The sequence below is a fragment of the Archocentrus centrarchus genome, chromosome 11 (assembly GCF_007364275.1).
Source record: "Archocentrus centrarchus isolate MPI-CPG fArcCen1 chromosome 11, fArcCen1, whole genome shotgun sequence".
In the NCBI taxonomy this organism is placed as follows: domain Eukaryota; kingdom Metazoa; phylum Chordata; class Actinopteri; order Cichliformes; family Cichlidae; genus Archocentrus; species Archocentrus centrarchus.
Window position 1 is genome coordinate 11670372 of NC_044356.1, and position 13274 is coordinate 11683645.

The 13274-nt window shown below is 40.5% G+C and overlaps 1 protein-coding gene across 6 annotated transcripts in view; it reads right to left on the bottom strand.

The window, feature by feature from the left end:
- The window catches only part of med30 (mediator complex subunit 30), a 46886-nt gene that overhangs the window by 28456 nt on the left and 5156 nt on the right, over window positions 1–13274 (bottom strand). For 2 of the 6 annotated variants that reach the window (XM_030741823.1, XM_030741821.1), the window contains exons 4-5: window positions 9692–9841; window positions 9042–9149 (exon numbers count right to left, since the gene is read on the bottom strand). In XM_030741823.1, coding sequence (XP_030597683.1) covers window positions 9042–9149; window positions 9692–9841 — 258 coding nt within the window. Of the gene's footprint in view, window positions 1–6164; window positions 6296–9041; window positions 9150–9691; window positions 9842–13274 lie in introns of those variants that run through there. The other 4 variants (XM_030741825.1, XM_030741822.1, XM_030741824.1 and 1 more) reach the window with 3 other exon arrangements.

Below are 13274 nucleotides of genomic sequence, written 5' to 3' on the forward strand. Positions count from 1 at the left end.
CTCTGTCGGCATCCTGCTACAAGAAGGCCTCCTATTTTCAACGCTGCAGCTTAGTTTCATCAGTTTTCTGCTATTCCTTTTGAAGACGCTATCTGAATGGAAGCGGCTTAGCTTTGACAATCCACAGCTGTCTACACATCTGTCAATCTACTCTTTCATCCATCTTTTACCTGTTTCTACCTTTCCATACATCAAGAAGCTCCTGATTCTGTGTTAATGCTGTGCACCGTTCCATTCATTACAAATGCAATGCAGGAATGTTTTTATTTCTTGCATTTTGCTGCCTGTTTGTTCCCCCCCTCTCAGTTGTCTTCCTCCCTCTCCCTCTGCTTCACACATCTATCCTCAACATGACAAAATGGCTATCTGTCTGGTGATCCATCTTCAAACACCTTTCCCACCTGAACGGTCCATTTCATTCTCTTCCTCTCCTCCAGAGAAAGCTTTGCTACCAGACTTTTTTTTCCTTTATCACAAATCTTTCATCTTTCACTTCATCATCCTTTTCATATGTTGCTGCCATTTAGCCCTCTCTCCCCCTCCTCTTTTTTTTTCCCCTCTCTCTCTCTCTCTCTTTGCTTGCTGCTATCACACCCTCCTCCCCCTCTCATCCAGAACTATCCTATCTGGCTGGAGTGAGTGCAGCAGATGTAGCCAGGCCGCAAACATCTGCTTCCTCCTGTCCCGCTGCATCTCTACTCTGCTGATCAGACTAACTGCTCTAACTCCCCAAAGCTTGTTGTCTTTACTGCTGCCTTAATGCACAGCTGGGCACCCTGGGCAGAATCACAGCTAAACGCAATATTTTCCAAACATATGAGGCGTACACTGGAAATCCAAGAACCAGACTGGAAATGTCTGAAAAGTACAAGTTTTTGCTTCTTGATGAACAACCAACTTTATCATGGAAGAAAACCTTCTCAATAAGAAAAACAAAAACAAAAACAAAAACAATGGCAGTGACAGAAAACAAAACAAAACTGAAATTTTATAAAAAGGACTCACAAGCAAACACTTGTCAACACAGACTGACCGAGTTAGCTGAACAAACTGCAGGCTAATGTCTTGCCAAGAAAATTACATGGTGAAATAGAGAACACAAGTACAGGACTGTGCAAAAGTCTTGAGCCACTGATCATTTCTTCATATTTTGCTTGGAAAATATTGGATGGCAATTTATTGAAATGTGTACAAACATACATGGAAATGCAGTATAAAAGGTAAAAACAGAGTTTGCACAATTCCATTGAGCTTGAAATTCAATATTTGGAAAGACCACCTTTATTCTTCAACACAGCCTGAACTCTCTGAGGGAGCTTTCTTGGAATTTCTTTAAGTGGCCTTCAGGAATAGTTCTCCAGGCTTCTTGAAGAACATTCAAAGGCATCTCCGTTAGGATGATACCACCCTGCTTCAATAATGTTGAAGTCCCAGCTCTGTGGAGGCCAATCCATGACTGATAGTGCTTTTACTGCATTGGCAGTGCGTTTAGGATCATTGTTATGCTGAAAAATGAAGCTGTTGCCAATCAGACACTTTCCAGATGGTATTGCATGATGGATCAAAATCTGATGGCCCTTTTCTGCAATCATGACTCCATCAGTTTTGAAAAGATCACCATCACCACTGGCTGAAATGCAAGCCTAAACCATGACAGAGCCTCCACCATGTTTTACAGCTGGCTGCAGACAGTCTTGTACCTCTCTCCTGACCTCCTCTGTACATCCTGACAAGAGCCAAAAACTTCACATTTGCATTCATCACTGAGACAGTTTCTGATGAGGCTTCACTAAATACTATTTCTTAAAAACATGACTTTCAGATACTTTTCATCTGCTGTAGATAGTTTTTTTTAGGCATTCCACTTCTTCTGTAGTCCACAGACAGAAGAGTGGAGCTGTGTTAGCCAGCTTGTAATACACTGGGATAAACCCTGCATGCTTTAACGCATACAGAGCACATATTATTTAAATAGAATCTCTGTGGCTCATGCTGTTCTTGAGGTGTTTTTCAGTTTCTGAAGTAGGAAAATTAAAGCTTAAAGGTGTAATTTCTGACCACTAGTAACGGCACATGGGTGTCTACTTTGCTTGCCAATGATGTGATATGCATTCTTGCAAATGGGTTCACATTTTAGTTGAGGGGACAGTAAAGATATGCAGCAATGCACCAACACATGCAACAAAAAGCATGACCAGAAGCTATTAAACTTCCTTTTAAACAACGCAGGTTGTACGCTTTTATGAAAATGAGCTTTGCAAATATTTAAGAAAAAAGCAAATGTGCATAGCAAGTTTGTTATGCTTAAAGGTTATTGGCAAAAGTTTGGTAAGAAAAGCTTTATGTAAACAAAACTTTTGCTTGTCCACAAAAACACTACGGGGGGCGCTTTCAAAGGAACAATGAATGAAAATCTTAAGAATGCTTTAAATAACTCCACCTATTAAATTAAGACCAATCATGAAGATCTAAACCTAAAATAAAATCTGTTCTTACAGTATAAAGAGCTGTTTTTATTTATGTTCCATAATAAACATCTCAGTTGCAGACTATAGATCGCAGAAGAGCAGCTTTCCTAAAGCGCATCAGGACATCTTGTCTTCTTAATCTGTATACACTTGAATCATTTGACAGAAATCAATTTGCACACCAATGTTTTGCATAAGGGGAAGGTCACATCACAAATAAGGGTATCACTCTGATACAAAGGTCTCTAAATTTTACTCACTTTCAACTCTTGCATTTAATGTTTGTTTGTTTGTTTGACAATACTTCAACCCAGAATTGTAAGTACTGGATTAGCCACTTGCTCCAGCAGGCTTTTACTGTTCTTTTGGTGGGTGTGGTGGCTTTGCGTGCAAAAGTGATGAGACTGAGTGCAGTGAACTAGAGGGTTCGCTGCAATGTTTCACTCTAGTGTTAACATTTAAAAAGCAGCCAGGGGAGCTGTGCTCATCTCTTTTGCTGACACTTCTGACCTTGGACCATTATCACTGCAGCAAACGCAGACAGATTGGCATGTTCAATCTGTACAGAGCCAGCACAATGCACATACAAAGAGAAGAAACAGAGAAGGGCTTCAGTCAGCACGCACACACACTGGGAACATGAGTAAAAGCAAACACAATCTCACCTCACTGAAGAAAGCACTAAAGTGCTTTGTTTTACTCAGTACACACACACACACACTGTATATACCAACAAAGCGAATCCACTACTGACGAGGGAAAATAAAAAGTCCTCCTAAATAACATAAAATGTGTTTTACCTAAATCTATGCCTGCTCTGCTGTTAATAACTACTGTACTCAGTTGAGATATGGAAGATATGTGTGGCTGCTGTCTTCTTACTTTACCTGCATTTCACTGACCCAAAGCAGATATTTGCACGCAGTGCTTCGCTGTCGTCATGATGGGCCCGTTTCCCAGAGAGAGATTAAACCTAATCCTGGACTCAAAAATAATCTATTATGACAAATGTCAAAACATCACAGTGCAGAGTTTGTCAGTGTTTAGAGTCTACTTCATGCCACAGGGCCCATTTTCAGACAAACGCTATGCGAACACACCCATCCCATTCAAACCCTTTTACCCCACTCTGCATTAATAATACTCAAGTGATTTTTTTTTTCTTGTCCTTCGTTTCAAGTTGAAACCAACCTTTTCATAAGCACATTTGGGCCCAGGCATAACGAGCAGCACAAGTAGCGCTAGCAACTGTTTAGTAATTTCCTAACTTTGAATTTAACTTCATGGATCTAGGTGGTGTTTTGGTACTAATTAGATAACATTTGGAGTAGAGGTGCAAATGAGCCGAAAATGTGCCTAAAATTGCAGGTTGGAAAAAATAAAATAAAAGAAGACATCTGTTTCTGCCATCATGTTACTCAGCTGCCACGTTGACGACTTTCCTGACAAGAAAACTCAAAATGAAAATAAAGACGCAGCAGAGACTGCAAAGCAGTTTAACAGGGCTAAGTCGCCATGGCAGCTTAATGTGATCACATGGTTGTAAGCACTTTTTCTTAATCTAAATTAACGATTAATGGTTTCATGTGCGTGTTTGTGCGTATGGCACCCATACGGTTTATGAATGGAGCTGGCTAACTAAGCTAACTAACACTTGCTGAGAAACTGGCACTCTTTAATCCATACAAGGTAACTTCTTTAAAAAATAAAAAAAAAAAAAAAGAAAGAAAGAACAAATCCCACATGGCAGCAGCAAAAATGCCAAAGTTGAAGCTTCAAAACTAACAGGTGACATCGCCGTGTATACGTAGAATAGAACATAGAATGCCTTTATTGTCATTATACAGGATGTACAATGAGATTGGATGAGGTACAATGAGATTGGATGAGATACAATCATTGGATACAATGAGATACATCCATATTTTATACGGTTTGTGATCTGAAGATCATCTGCAGGGAAATACTACCAAATATATCTGCTTTAAACCCCCAATACAAATGCCAGATTTCAAAACTCTACCATACAGTTGTTGTTAAATCTGCAGCCTCTGAGTTGTGAAGGGCCTCATACGAACACACTACTGTCCACTGTTTATTTAATCATGTGAAAATGATAGCAGGATGCCACAAAGTAGCCCTACTAAAAAAATACATGCAAGAGATGGGTTCATTATCACTGTGTTCTGCTGCAGTTTGTAATTATTACAGCTGCTCATCACTCCTGGGTTTCAGAGCCTTTTTTTCTCTTAAAAGCAGCCCATTTTTAAATATAGATATGCAACTTACAACCCATTCCAAAATATGTTTATGAGATAACACTAAGTAAAAGTGAAGCTATAATAATATTAGCTTTGCCAACATTAAGTATGATTTATCTCTATCATTATTACATGTTTGATAAAAAGCCACACCATCTGCCTCTGGTTTTCAGACCGCTGGAAGCCTGCTGCCACTTGTTAAGCTGCTGTTGTCTGATTGGTACAGCTGCTTTGGAGAAACGAAACCAGTGATGTGACTGACTGGAAGTTCCTTATCCACCACAGCCTCCAGTTTCAGCCTCCCCCTTTTACATGCTGATAAAAATCACAAGAGCACCCGGAGAGAGCCCACTCTGACTCCTCGTTGTGCTTGTGGGATTAAAATAGGGAGTTATGGATGCTTAAGAGTTTCACAAAATCACTTTTATACTTGTCTAGCTTTTCTGCAGTAGCTACAGTACAAAGTGTAAATCTAAAGTAGTTTCTTGTATAGTGGTGGGGTCACGGCGCATGCATGTGATGGAGTATAATGGTTTTAAATCTTATTGATAGTGAGGCTCCAACACAGCCAACATTTTGTACTATTGCTTCACACAAAAATAAAGGACTCCTAACACATTATTGTGAAGCTGTCACAGAAATTTCAGTGCATCTATCCACAAAGTCACTACCAATCTATACGTTTGTCTGCAAAATGTGACACGAGTGTAATATTTTTTGGCATTTCTGACAGTGCGACTGCTGTTACCAAAGAAACCACAGACATTACTAAATCAATCAGGATGAGTCTCAATTTTAAAAACGAGATGACACTATAAAGACTTGTCTCTCTCACAGCCTCATCCACAACAACATTTCCTATTGTGCAATTTGTTTAATTAACATGTAAAGGCCACATTTTCCATGCAGCTGACTTCTCATATTTACCTCGTTTGCCTGTGCCATGACTCGGGATCTAATCTACCTTCAACCTTTCAGACTTGACTCACACTGGCACATCAGTCTGAAGAAAAGCCGTCTGCTGCTTTGCATTTCAGAGTGTTATACAACAGCCTCTCTATCACAGCTGAGCAAAAACTTATCTGACAGTGAATAAATTTAAAAAAAGCTCTTAGGCGTGTTTGATGTCTGACAATTGAAACCAAACGTGAACACCTTTCTCACAAGATATGGAAAAAGAAAAGAAAAAAAAAATCAAGTCATCTCTTCTTTCTTCTTGTTAATATTTAAAACACCTCCAGCTACTATTTTTCTCCACACAGCTCTTTGTAGTTAAGGGTCAGCTCATCTTACTTTGCAATCCAAAATATATTTATATACTACAGAGGTGTCTAAAAAGCTGATAAGCATTTACACTACTTTTTTATGCATACTTGAAACACTATTATTGTTATTTTTAATTATGTTTGATATGTTACAAACAGCTTAGCTATTTCATTGTTCATGACCATAGATGAAAACTGAGACCACAAAAGCGCAAATCACCACCATGACTGGATGCTAAGATGCTAATGAATCCCTCAGCTGGAGTAGAGTCTAAGATCCTTCCATAGAGTGAACGCCCTCCTGATGGTACATTGGTTACAAACATATTAGGTCAGAATGGCAGCATGAAATGGCCTTCTACTGGCTAATGTTACCACATTTTAAACACACTTTAACTAGGGGTGGGATGGGGTATTGTTTTTGGTATGTTTGTATGTTAACAATAGTACAGCAAAACTACCAGTCGGATTCAAACCAAATTTTGCCATAATTGGTTCAAAGTTTTTCTGAAAATCTTGTGAACACATCAACGATGTTAGGTAGAATGTTACAATTCACACCATATATACGTCTACTAAAAAGCTCAGATGAGTTCAAACCTCGGCGACCTTGAGCTAAAGGTCAAAGTCAGAGGTCAAGTTTTCTGAACTTCTTATGAACGCGATAACTCAAGAACGATGTGACCTAGCATATTCAAATTCATGCCACAGATGCAGCTACTAAACATCTTGGATGACTTAGGCTACGTTCACACTGCAGCCTGAAGTGACCCAATTCCGATTTTTTGTGAAATATGATTTTTTTTTTTTTTGCGTGGTCGTCCACATTTCCAAATATATGTGACTTGGATGTGATCTGTGTGTGAACTGCAGACAAACCTAAAAGTGTACCACATGCGCAGTAGAGGACGCGATAACGTCATTCGTACCGAGCATGCTCAGTGTTTATGGAAGTAAATTTGTTTTCCTTCCCGCGTCCGTGTAACCGGACGCAGAATAGTGACGTTTGTTGAGTATCGATGACGTACAGGTCGGATAAATGCAACCTGGCCGTACAGACACAGGTCGCATTTGAAAAGATCGGATACGTATCGGATTTAGGACCACATATCCAAGTGGCCTGGGTCGCATTTGAAAAAATTGGATCTGTGTTGTTCAGACTATCGTGAAAAGATCGGATACAGGTCGCATGAGGGCAAAAAAAAAAAAAATTTGAATTGGGTCACTTCAGGCTGCAGTAGTTCTTACCATAATAATGTCAATCACAGAAAGTGACACTATTCTCAGTGTTTTTTAATTCCTGGTTCTTACTTAACCATTTGCAAGTCACTAAGGCTTATATGCATCCCATTAAGATCTACTGAAACCTGTAATTATGTGTTCTACAACATGTACTTCCAGGGGATTTGTGGCACCTAAAGAGTCTACTGTCAGGAGGCTGAGGGGTAGCACTGGCAGCTGACAGTATTTTTTTATTCAGGCACTGAAAACATCATTTCATGCTTAAATTTGTTTTGAAAATGAAACTGATCCAATCTAGATTCTGGATTTGCAGGCTAGTGCCCATAGACTGTATGATGGGTGGGTTTATTGGTTTATTTGACTGACAGATGTGCCAACACAGGAAGCTGTAGCTAACAGCGGTTTGTCAGATCTCAACTCTGTTAATTCAAGTCACTGATTTGGGCCTTCTCACAGTTTGTGTGTTGTTGGTGCCTTTTGAGCATTTTAATAGATGCTAATAACAAACAGTACAGTTTGCCATGTGGTACAGACTGTCCAATAAGTTTGCATCCCAGTTTTTATAAGTTAGTTTGTTATTTAGCACCAACTAGCAGATCTAAAATGATAGAGCAGAAACCAGTGGGTGTTGACACAGTGGCTACATCCATCTTTTAGGTACAGTCTATGGGTAAGGCACACGGTAGCAAGTACTGACATTAAAAAAAAAACCCCATTTAAAATAAATAAATACATTGAAATCAAAACAACCATTCAGATAAAGTATGATAACCTCAGCTTTTGAGGCAGTTATGGTACACACTCCACTTAAAACAGCAGCAACAGAACTACATCGTCAGCAAAACTGAAACCATGTGTTATTCAGTATCCCTGCCACTGGCAACAAAGACAACAAACTTATTAATATGATGATTATATAAGGACCAGATGCCTGCAGGTCTGTATCAGCACTCCATTATTCTGCAAAACCTCCCAAAAGCACCTGCATTTCCTCGCTGAACAGTGTGCCCTGATTTTGGAATTACATCCGCCTCTCCTTTAAAAAAGGGTAAGCAGTACAATCTCTCAGCCAGTCCAGATGCTGTGCTCAAACTAATATTAAAGCGATTATACAGAGACTCCAGCAGTGAACATGACTCTCTCAAAGTTCATTGTGGATCAGTCACAACATAATATCTGCTCAATCATCAGTGCTGAACCAAATATGAGACAGGCCTCCTTCCTTTTAGCCCTAACTGCCTCCTGCACAGTTAGAAAAATATCACTGTGTTCAAATGTTGGGTTGTCAAAGTGCTCCTCAGGTTCCACTACTGACTAGGAGCTCCAACTGGGAATAGATTTAGCACCCCAAGAAAATGTTGTAAAATCCATTTGTGGTTAATAGGATTTTCCAGTGGCATCACAACCTCTTTTAAGCACACACTCTCTATCAGCAGACAATAAAGTTTATCAAGTGTAGCCTCTTAATTTTGTTTTTGCACAAGCCTTCTGGATGGTTGCAATTCAAATAAGAGCAAACCAGCAATTAAAAATTCGGGTTAATGATGTCGAGTAAAATTACTCATCAGGAATAAATTCCACACCTAATTATCATTTCTTATCTGTATGATGATACTGAAAACTTATGAAATAGCATCATGTGTAACTGGAATGTTTTTAAAAAGACAGAGATATCAATCTGCGAGCCTTTTCATGCTTTTTCCATTTTGTCCTCTAATAAGCTTCTCCTCCTCATGCTGTTACTGGCTGGAAATCAAACCTGTAAGCCTGTCAGTGTTGTGCTATTATGATCCAGAACACAATACCTTGTTGACCTCCAGGATTTCTCTCCTTTCCTCGCTGGCAGAGCGGCTCTGCCCACCTGATCGGTCCTCATGTTTGGAGCCGTCATCCTCCACAAAGGGTATCAGTTGCTGGAAGTGACAGCAAACAAAAAAAACAAAAAAAAAATATGTGGCTGTATTACTGACTGTAAGCAAGACAACTGTAAGAGGATCGCTTCCAAAATGTTGACTTATTCGAATAACTGGATCGTGTTTCCCTGTAACTATGACTGTCTGTAACTATATCATAGTTTTTGCAATAAAATCTGTTTTAAGATTCACTCTCTCGTGCACTCTTTCCTCCATCCTTTACTCCCCCCAACCTAAGGTACAAATAAATTAAAAGCACTGTGCTGCCTATTCACATTTTTCCTATATGCCCACTGAGTGCAGTTATAGCCCACATTTACATGTGTATGGGAAATCTCAGCGAAGCTATATTCAACACATCTCTATGCTTTCTCACACGATTGTTCCCATGAAGTGGTGAAAATGGGGATTGTGTGTAAGCTCTCGAACACTCGCTGAGCCTGACTCGTCTCTCTTCAACGTAGAGAGAGAGGGACGGAAAAGAGTGAGAGAGAAAAGCGAGTGGGAGATTAATTCATTTTTAAACGCTCTGTGTGCTTGACCTTGTCTGCTTGACACCAGAGTGAGGCTGATGTGCAAGAGCCTTCAGGCGAGCCAGCGTTCCTGAGAGCCGACAGGGTCACCGCCTGCTGCTTTACGTCACACTGCCCCCTGGTGGTCACCTCAGCCCGGGGAGGGGAGCAGGAGGCTTGCTGCAGTCACACATCAAGTAATCTATGAATGTCTCGAGAACACACTGTTCCTCATAACACACAGACAGCAAGGATATAAAAGACCTACACTGACAATGCGTGATTGATGTTATGCTATCTTTGCAGAGGTACTGCACAAAATTGAATTTTGTCAACAACAAAATAATAGACTGTAAAGCATACACAGTGTAAATGGAGTCAAACCTGGGTTTCATATTCTCAAAAGACAGCAGCAGTTTTATATAGCATGACATTTTATGGGTTTTAATAAAAGTCTGTGAACTACTCTGCTACAGTTTGCAATACTGGAAGCGAGAAGCTCCCGTTACAAAAAAAAAAAAAACTTCTAAAAAAAACATAATTTTCCTTTCCAAAACAAAACTATCATACCAGACATGATCACAAACATAGATTGGGTAGGACAGTCTCCAAGCAACATTAGCTAATAAAAAAAAATATCCCATATGGTGGGATAGCAAACCTTCCTCCAATAATGACTTGGCAAAGTAGTAAATTATGACTGACTACAGTTTTTGGCCTGAGTTGTACAGCTGGAGCAGAGGCCCTGCAGACACTAGACTGCTGATTTAAGTAACCTGATTCATCTGGAAGCAATGACTGACTAGTTTATGAGTAGAGCTGGATCCAGCCAATAGCAAGACAAACACAAAGGAAGTTATAAAAAAATAAATTAAATAAAATAAACAGAGACAGACAGAGAGAGGAGACTAAAAGACTAAAGCTAGGGCTGAAGAAGGCAGGGAGTCGTGGGAAAAAAGCCAGAGAGGAAAAGGTGAGAACAGAAAATGGGCACGTGGAAAAAAAAGGGAAACAAAAGAAGAAAATAAAGAGTGACAAAAACACATAAAAGTCTGGAACAACTTTTTTTTTTTTTTACTCCTGTCAGTTTCCAGGCTGAGCTCTGCGCCAAACTGTAAACTCTGACTCTTGGAGGGAGAAAAGACAGCAAGGACATGTGCAGGATATTATACCAGACAAACTATGAGCTTGCCTCTAACTTTGAGCAGGAAAAGATGAAAGTTTTTTCATTAGATAATTTGAGGTCGAAGCCAGCGACATATCGAATTTTAAAGATGGTGGGCTCAGTTTGGCAGCCTGTGGGGGGGAGGGGTGAAATGTGCTGAGTAGGGTGGGAAAGATGGATGGAGAGTGAATTTTGTCTGTGTGTGCGTGTGTGTGTGTGCGCACGTGTAGCTTTGCAGCACGTGTGCGTCAAAGTGTGAGTCATAACCCCTGCCTCTTCCACAGAAAGATGGATGTGGTTTCCTGGCTGACAGAGAAGAATGGCCTAATGAAGTTCTCCAGGTTGCCTCAGTGAGACAAAAAAAAAGGGTAGAAAAAGACTGGAAAAAAAATAATAAAATATCAGGGTGAATGTGTAAGAGGAGGGGGAAATGAAATGGCATGGCTGTTCACTGCAGGAAATGACAAGAGGAGCGCAAGACTTGGACCACAGGGAAAGAAGAACATGGGAAAAGTAGAAAAAGAGCGAGACAAAGCCAATGAGAACAAACAGACCGACTGAGAGAAAGAAGGAAATGAGGAGAGAGCCGATATCTAACAGCTATCAGAGAAAAAAGGAGTTGAAAGGGGGGAAAATGTGGAGAGGAGGAGGACAAAGACATATAAAGAGGGAGAAAGCATATTAAAGTCTGAGAATGAGGAAGGAAAAGGCTGCAACAGTCGACAAGTGGAAAGAAAAAGGGGGAAAGCGCTGACGTGTGCAGTTGGTCCAGCTGTTCATTAAACGGGTCTGTTGCTAATTAGGCTGCGATGAGGTCACGCTGCCCGAGTCATTGATTCCACTTCCTGTTTCGGGCAGCCAATAGTGAGCGGCTGTCAGGCAGCCACCTGAATTCTCTAGGATGATAAATGGCATGCATGTCGGGGCCAAAATCAACAACCCCTCAGCCCCAGACAAACATGGCGAGCAGAGTTATTGGCTGGTCAGCACCGGCCTGGGTCTCAGCCTCAAGGGGAAATGAATAAACATTTAAATAAGGTGGAATGAGCAGGGGGGAGAAAAAAAAATAACCAGATGGTGTAATGACTCAATGAAGGTACGGCAAAGGAAAAATGTCAAAGAAAGCCTGTCACCAACTTTGATTTAAGGGCGCAACAGCAGACGAGAGTCACTTTGAATAGATCATTCGAAATGCTTCTCAGCGACTGTATTCCTTAATGCAGAAAATGTACATGGTGGCAGCCATCGCAAATTTGTTCCATTTTAAGACTGGTCTCCTCCCACATCCTCCTTTATCCTCAGTAGGAGTCTGGTGAGAAAGATTAGCTCCGAGCCAATCTGTAGAAATTGGGAAGGGACTGCCGCAGTCATAAATCCAATCAAACAGTGGTGGATAGCCTTGCTGGAGCCCCGCATGGTGCCTCACAGAGTGCACACCCAGTGAGCCAGTGTGTGTGGAAATGCACGTGTAGTGAAAACATGCTTTTGTGCCAAGCTACACTGCACCACTTGCATTTTTATGTTGTATATATTTATGTGTGGGACACAATTGTGCAAATATTCTGTGAAGGCAGGCAGGGAAGGAACGAGGCTAAGCCAAAGTGCTGTTGTTGCTCCTGAAGGTGGATGGTGACCGTAACCAGCAGTAAAGAGACTCTGGAGACTCACCTGAAACGACCAATGAATCTGCTGCAAGCAGAGAAAAGACAGACCTAGAGGGAGTAGGTGAGATAAGAGTTCCCCAGGGTAAATGTGTGTATGTTTGTGTGAGCAGCTTTGTGAAGGTGTATGTGCATGAGCAAGAGGATGTGTAAATTACAATGGCCTACTTCCTTTAAACCAACAGCTTCCTAATTTAGCAGACAGCTTGTACGAAAAGCCGGACTATATGAGGCAGCAGCTGAAAGAAGGGGAAAAAAAAAAAAAAAAAACCCTGACAAGCACATAAAGCATCTGTTGATGTTCACATCTAGAAAGATCAGACAGTCAACTTAAAATGTAGTTTCAGCACTTCGGCAGTTACAGCCTCATCATGTAAAACCTAAATGCAGTTGCAGGTGTGCTTATGTAATAAAAGCATGGCCTGATTTGAGGTGAGCATCTCAGGAACACAAAAAGTAATGACCTGTGGACAAAATATTATTAATACAAAGTAAGGAAATATCCATTTGTTTAGGCAACGACAATATTAAGCTATTAAGGGAACAATATAGACCAAATCCAAAGCAGTTGTGTTCAGTATGCAATAACTTTTTTAGCATGATTCTCCATGAAAAGTGAACTTTATTGAGTTGCTCACAAGCATCCAAATCAGAGTTTGGGTTGAAGCTGGAAACCTCATTGTGTATCTTTCCAAGGAGCTTCCGCAGATTTGTTAACTGCCAGTGAGAGATTTATATATAATATTGGCCATTTTTAAATATGAACTCTGGACAATGTGCCAAAACC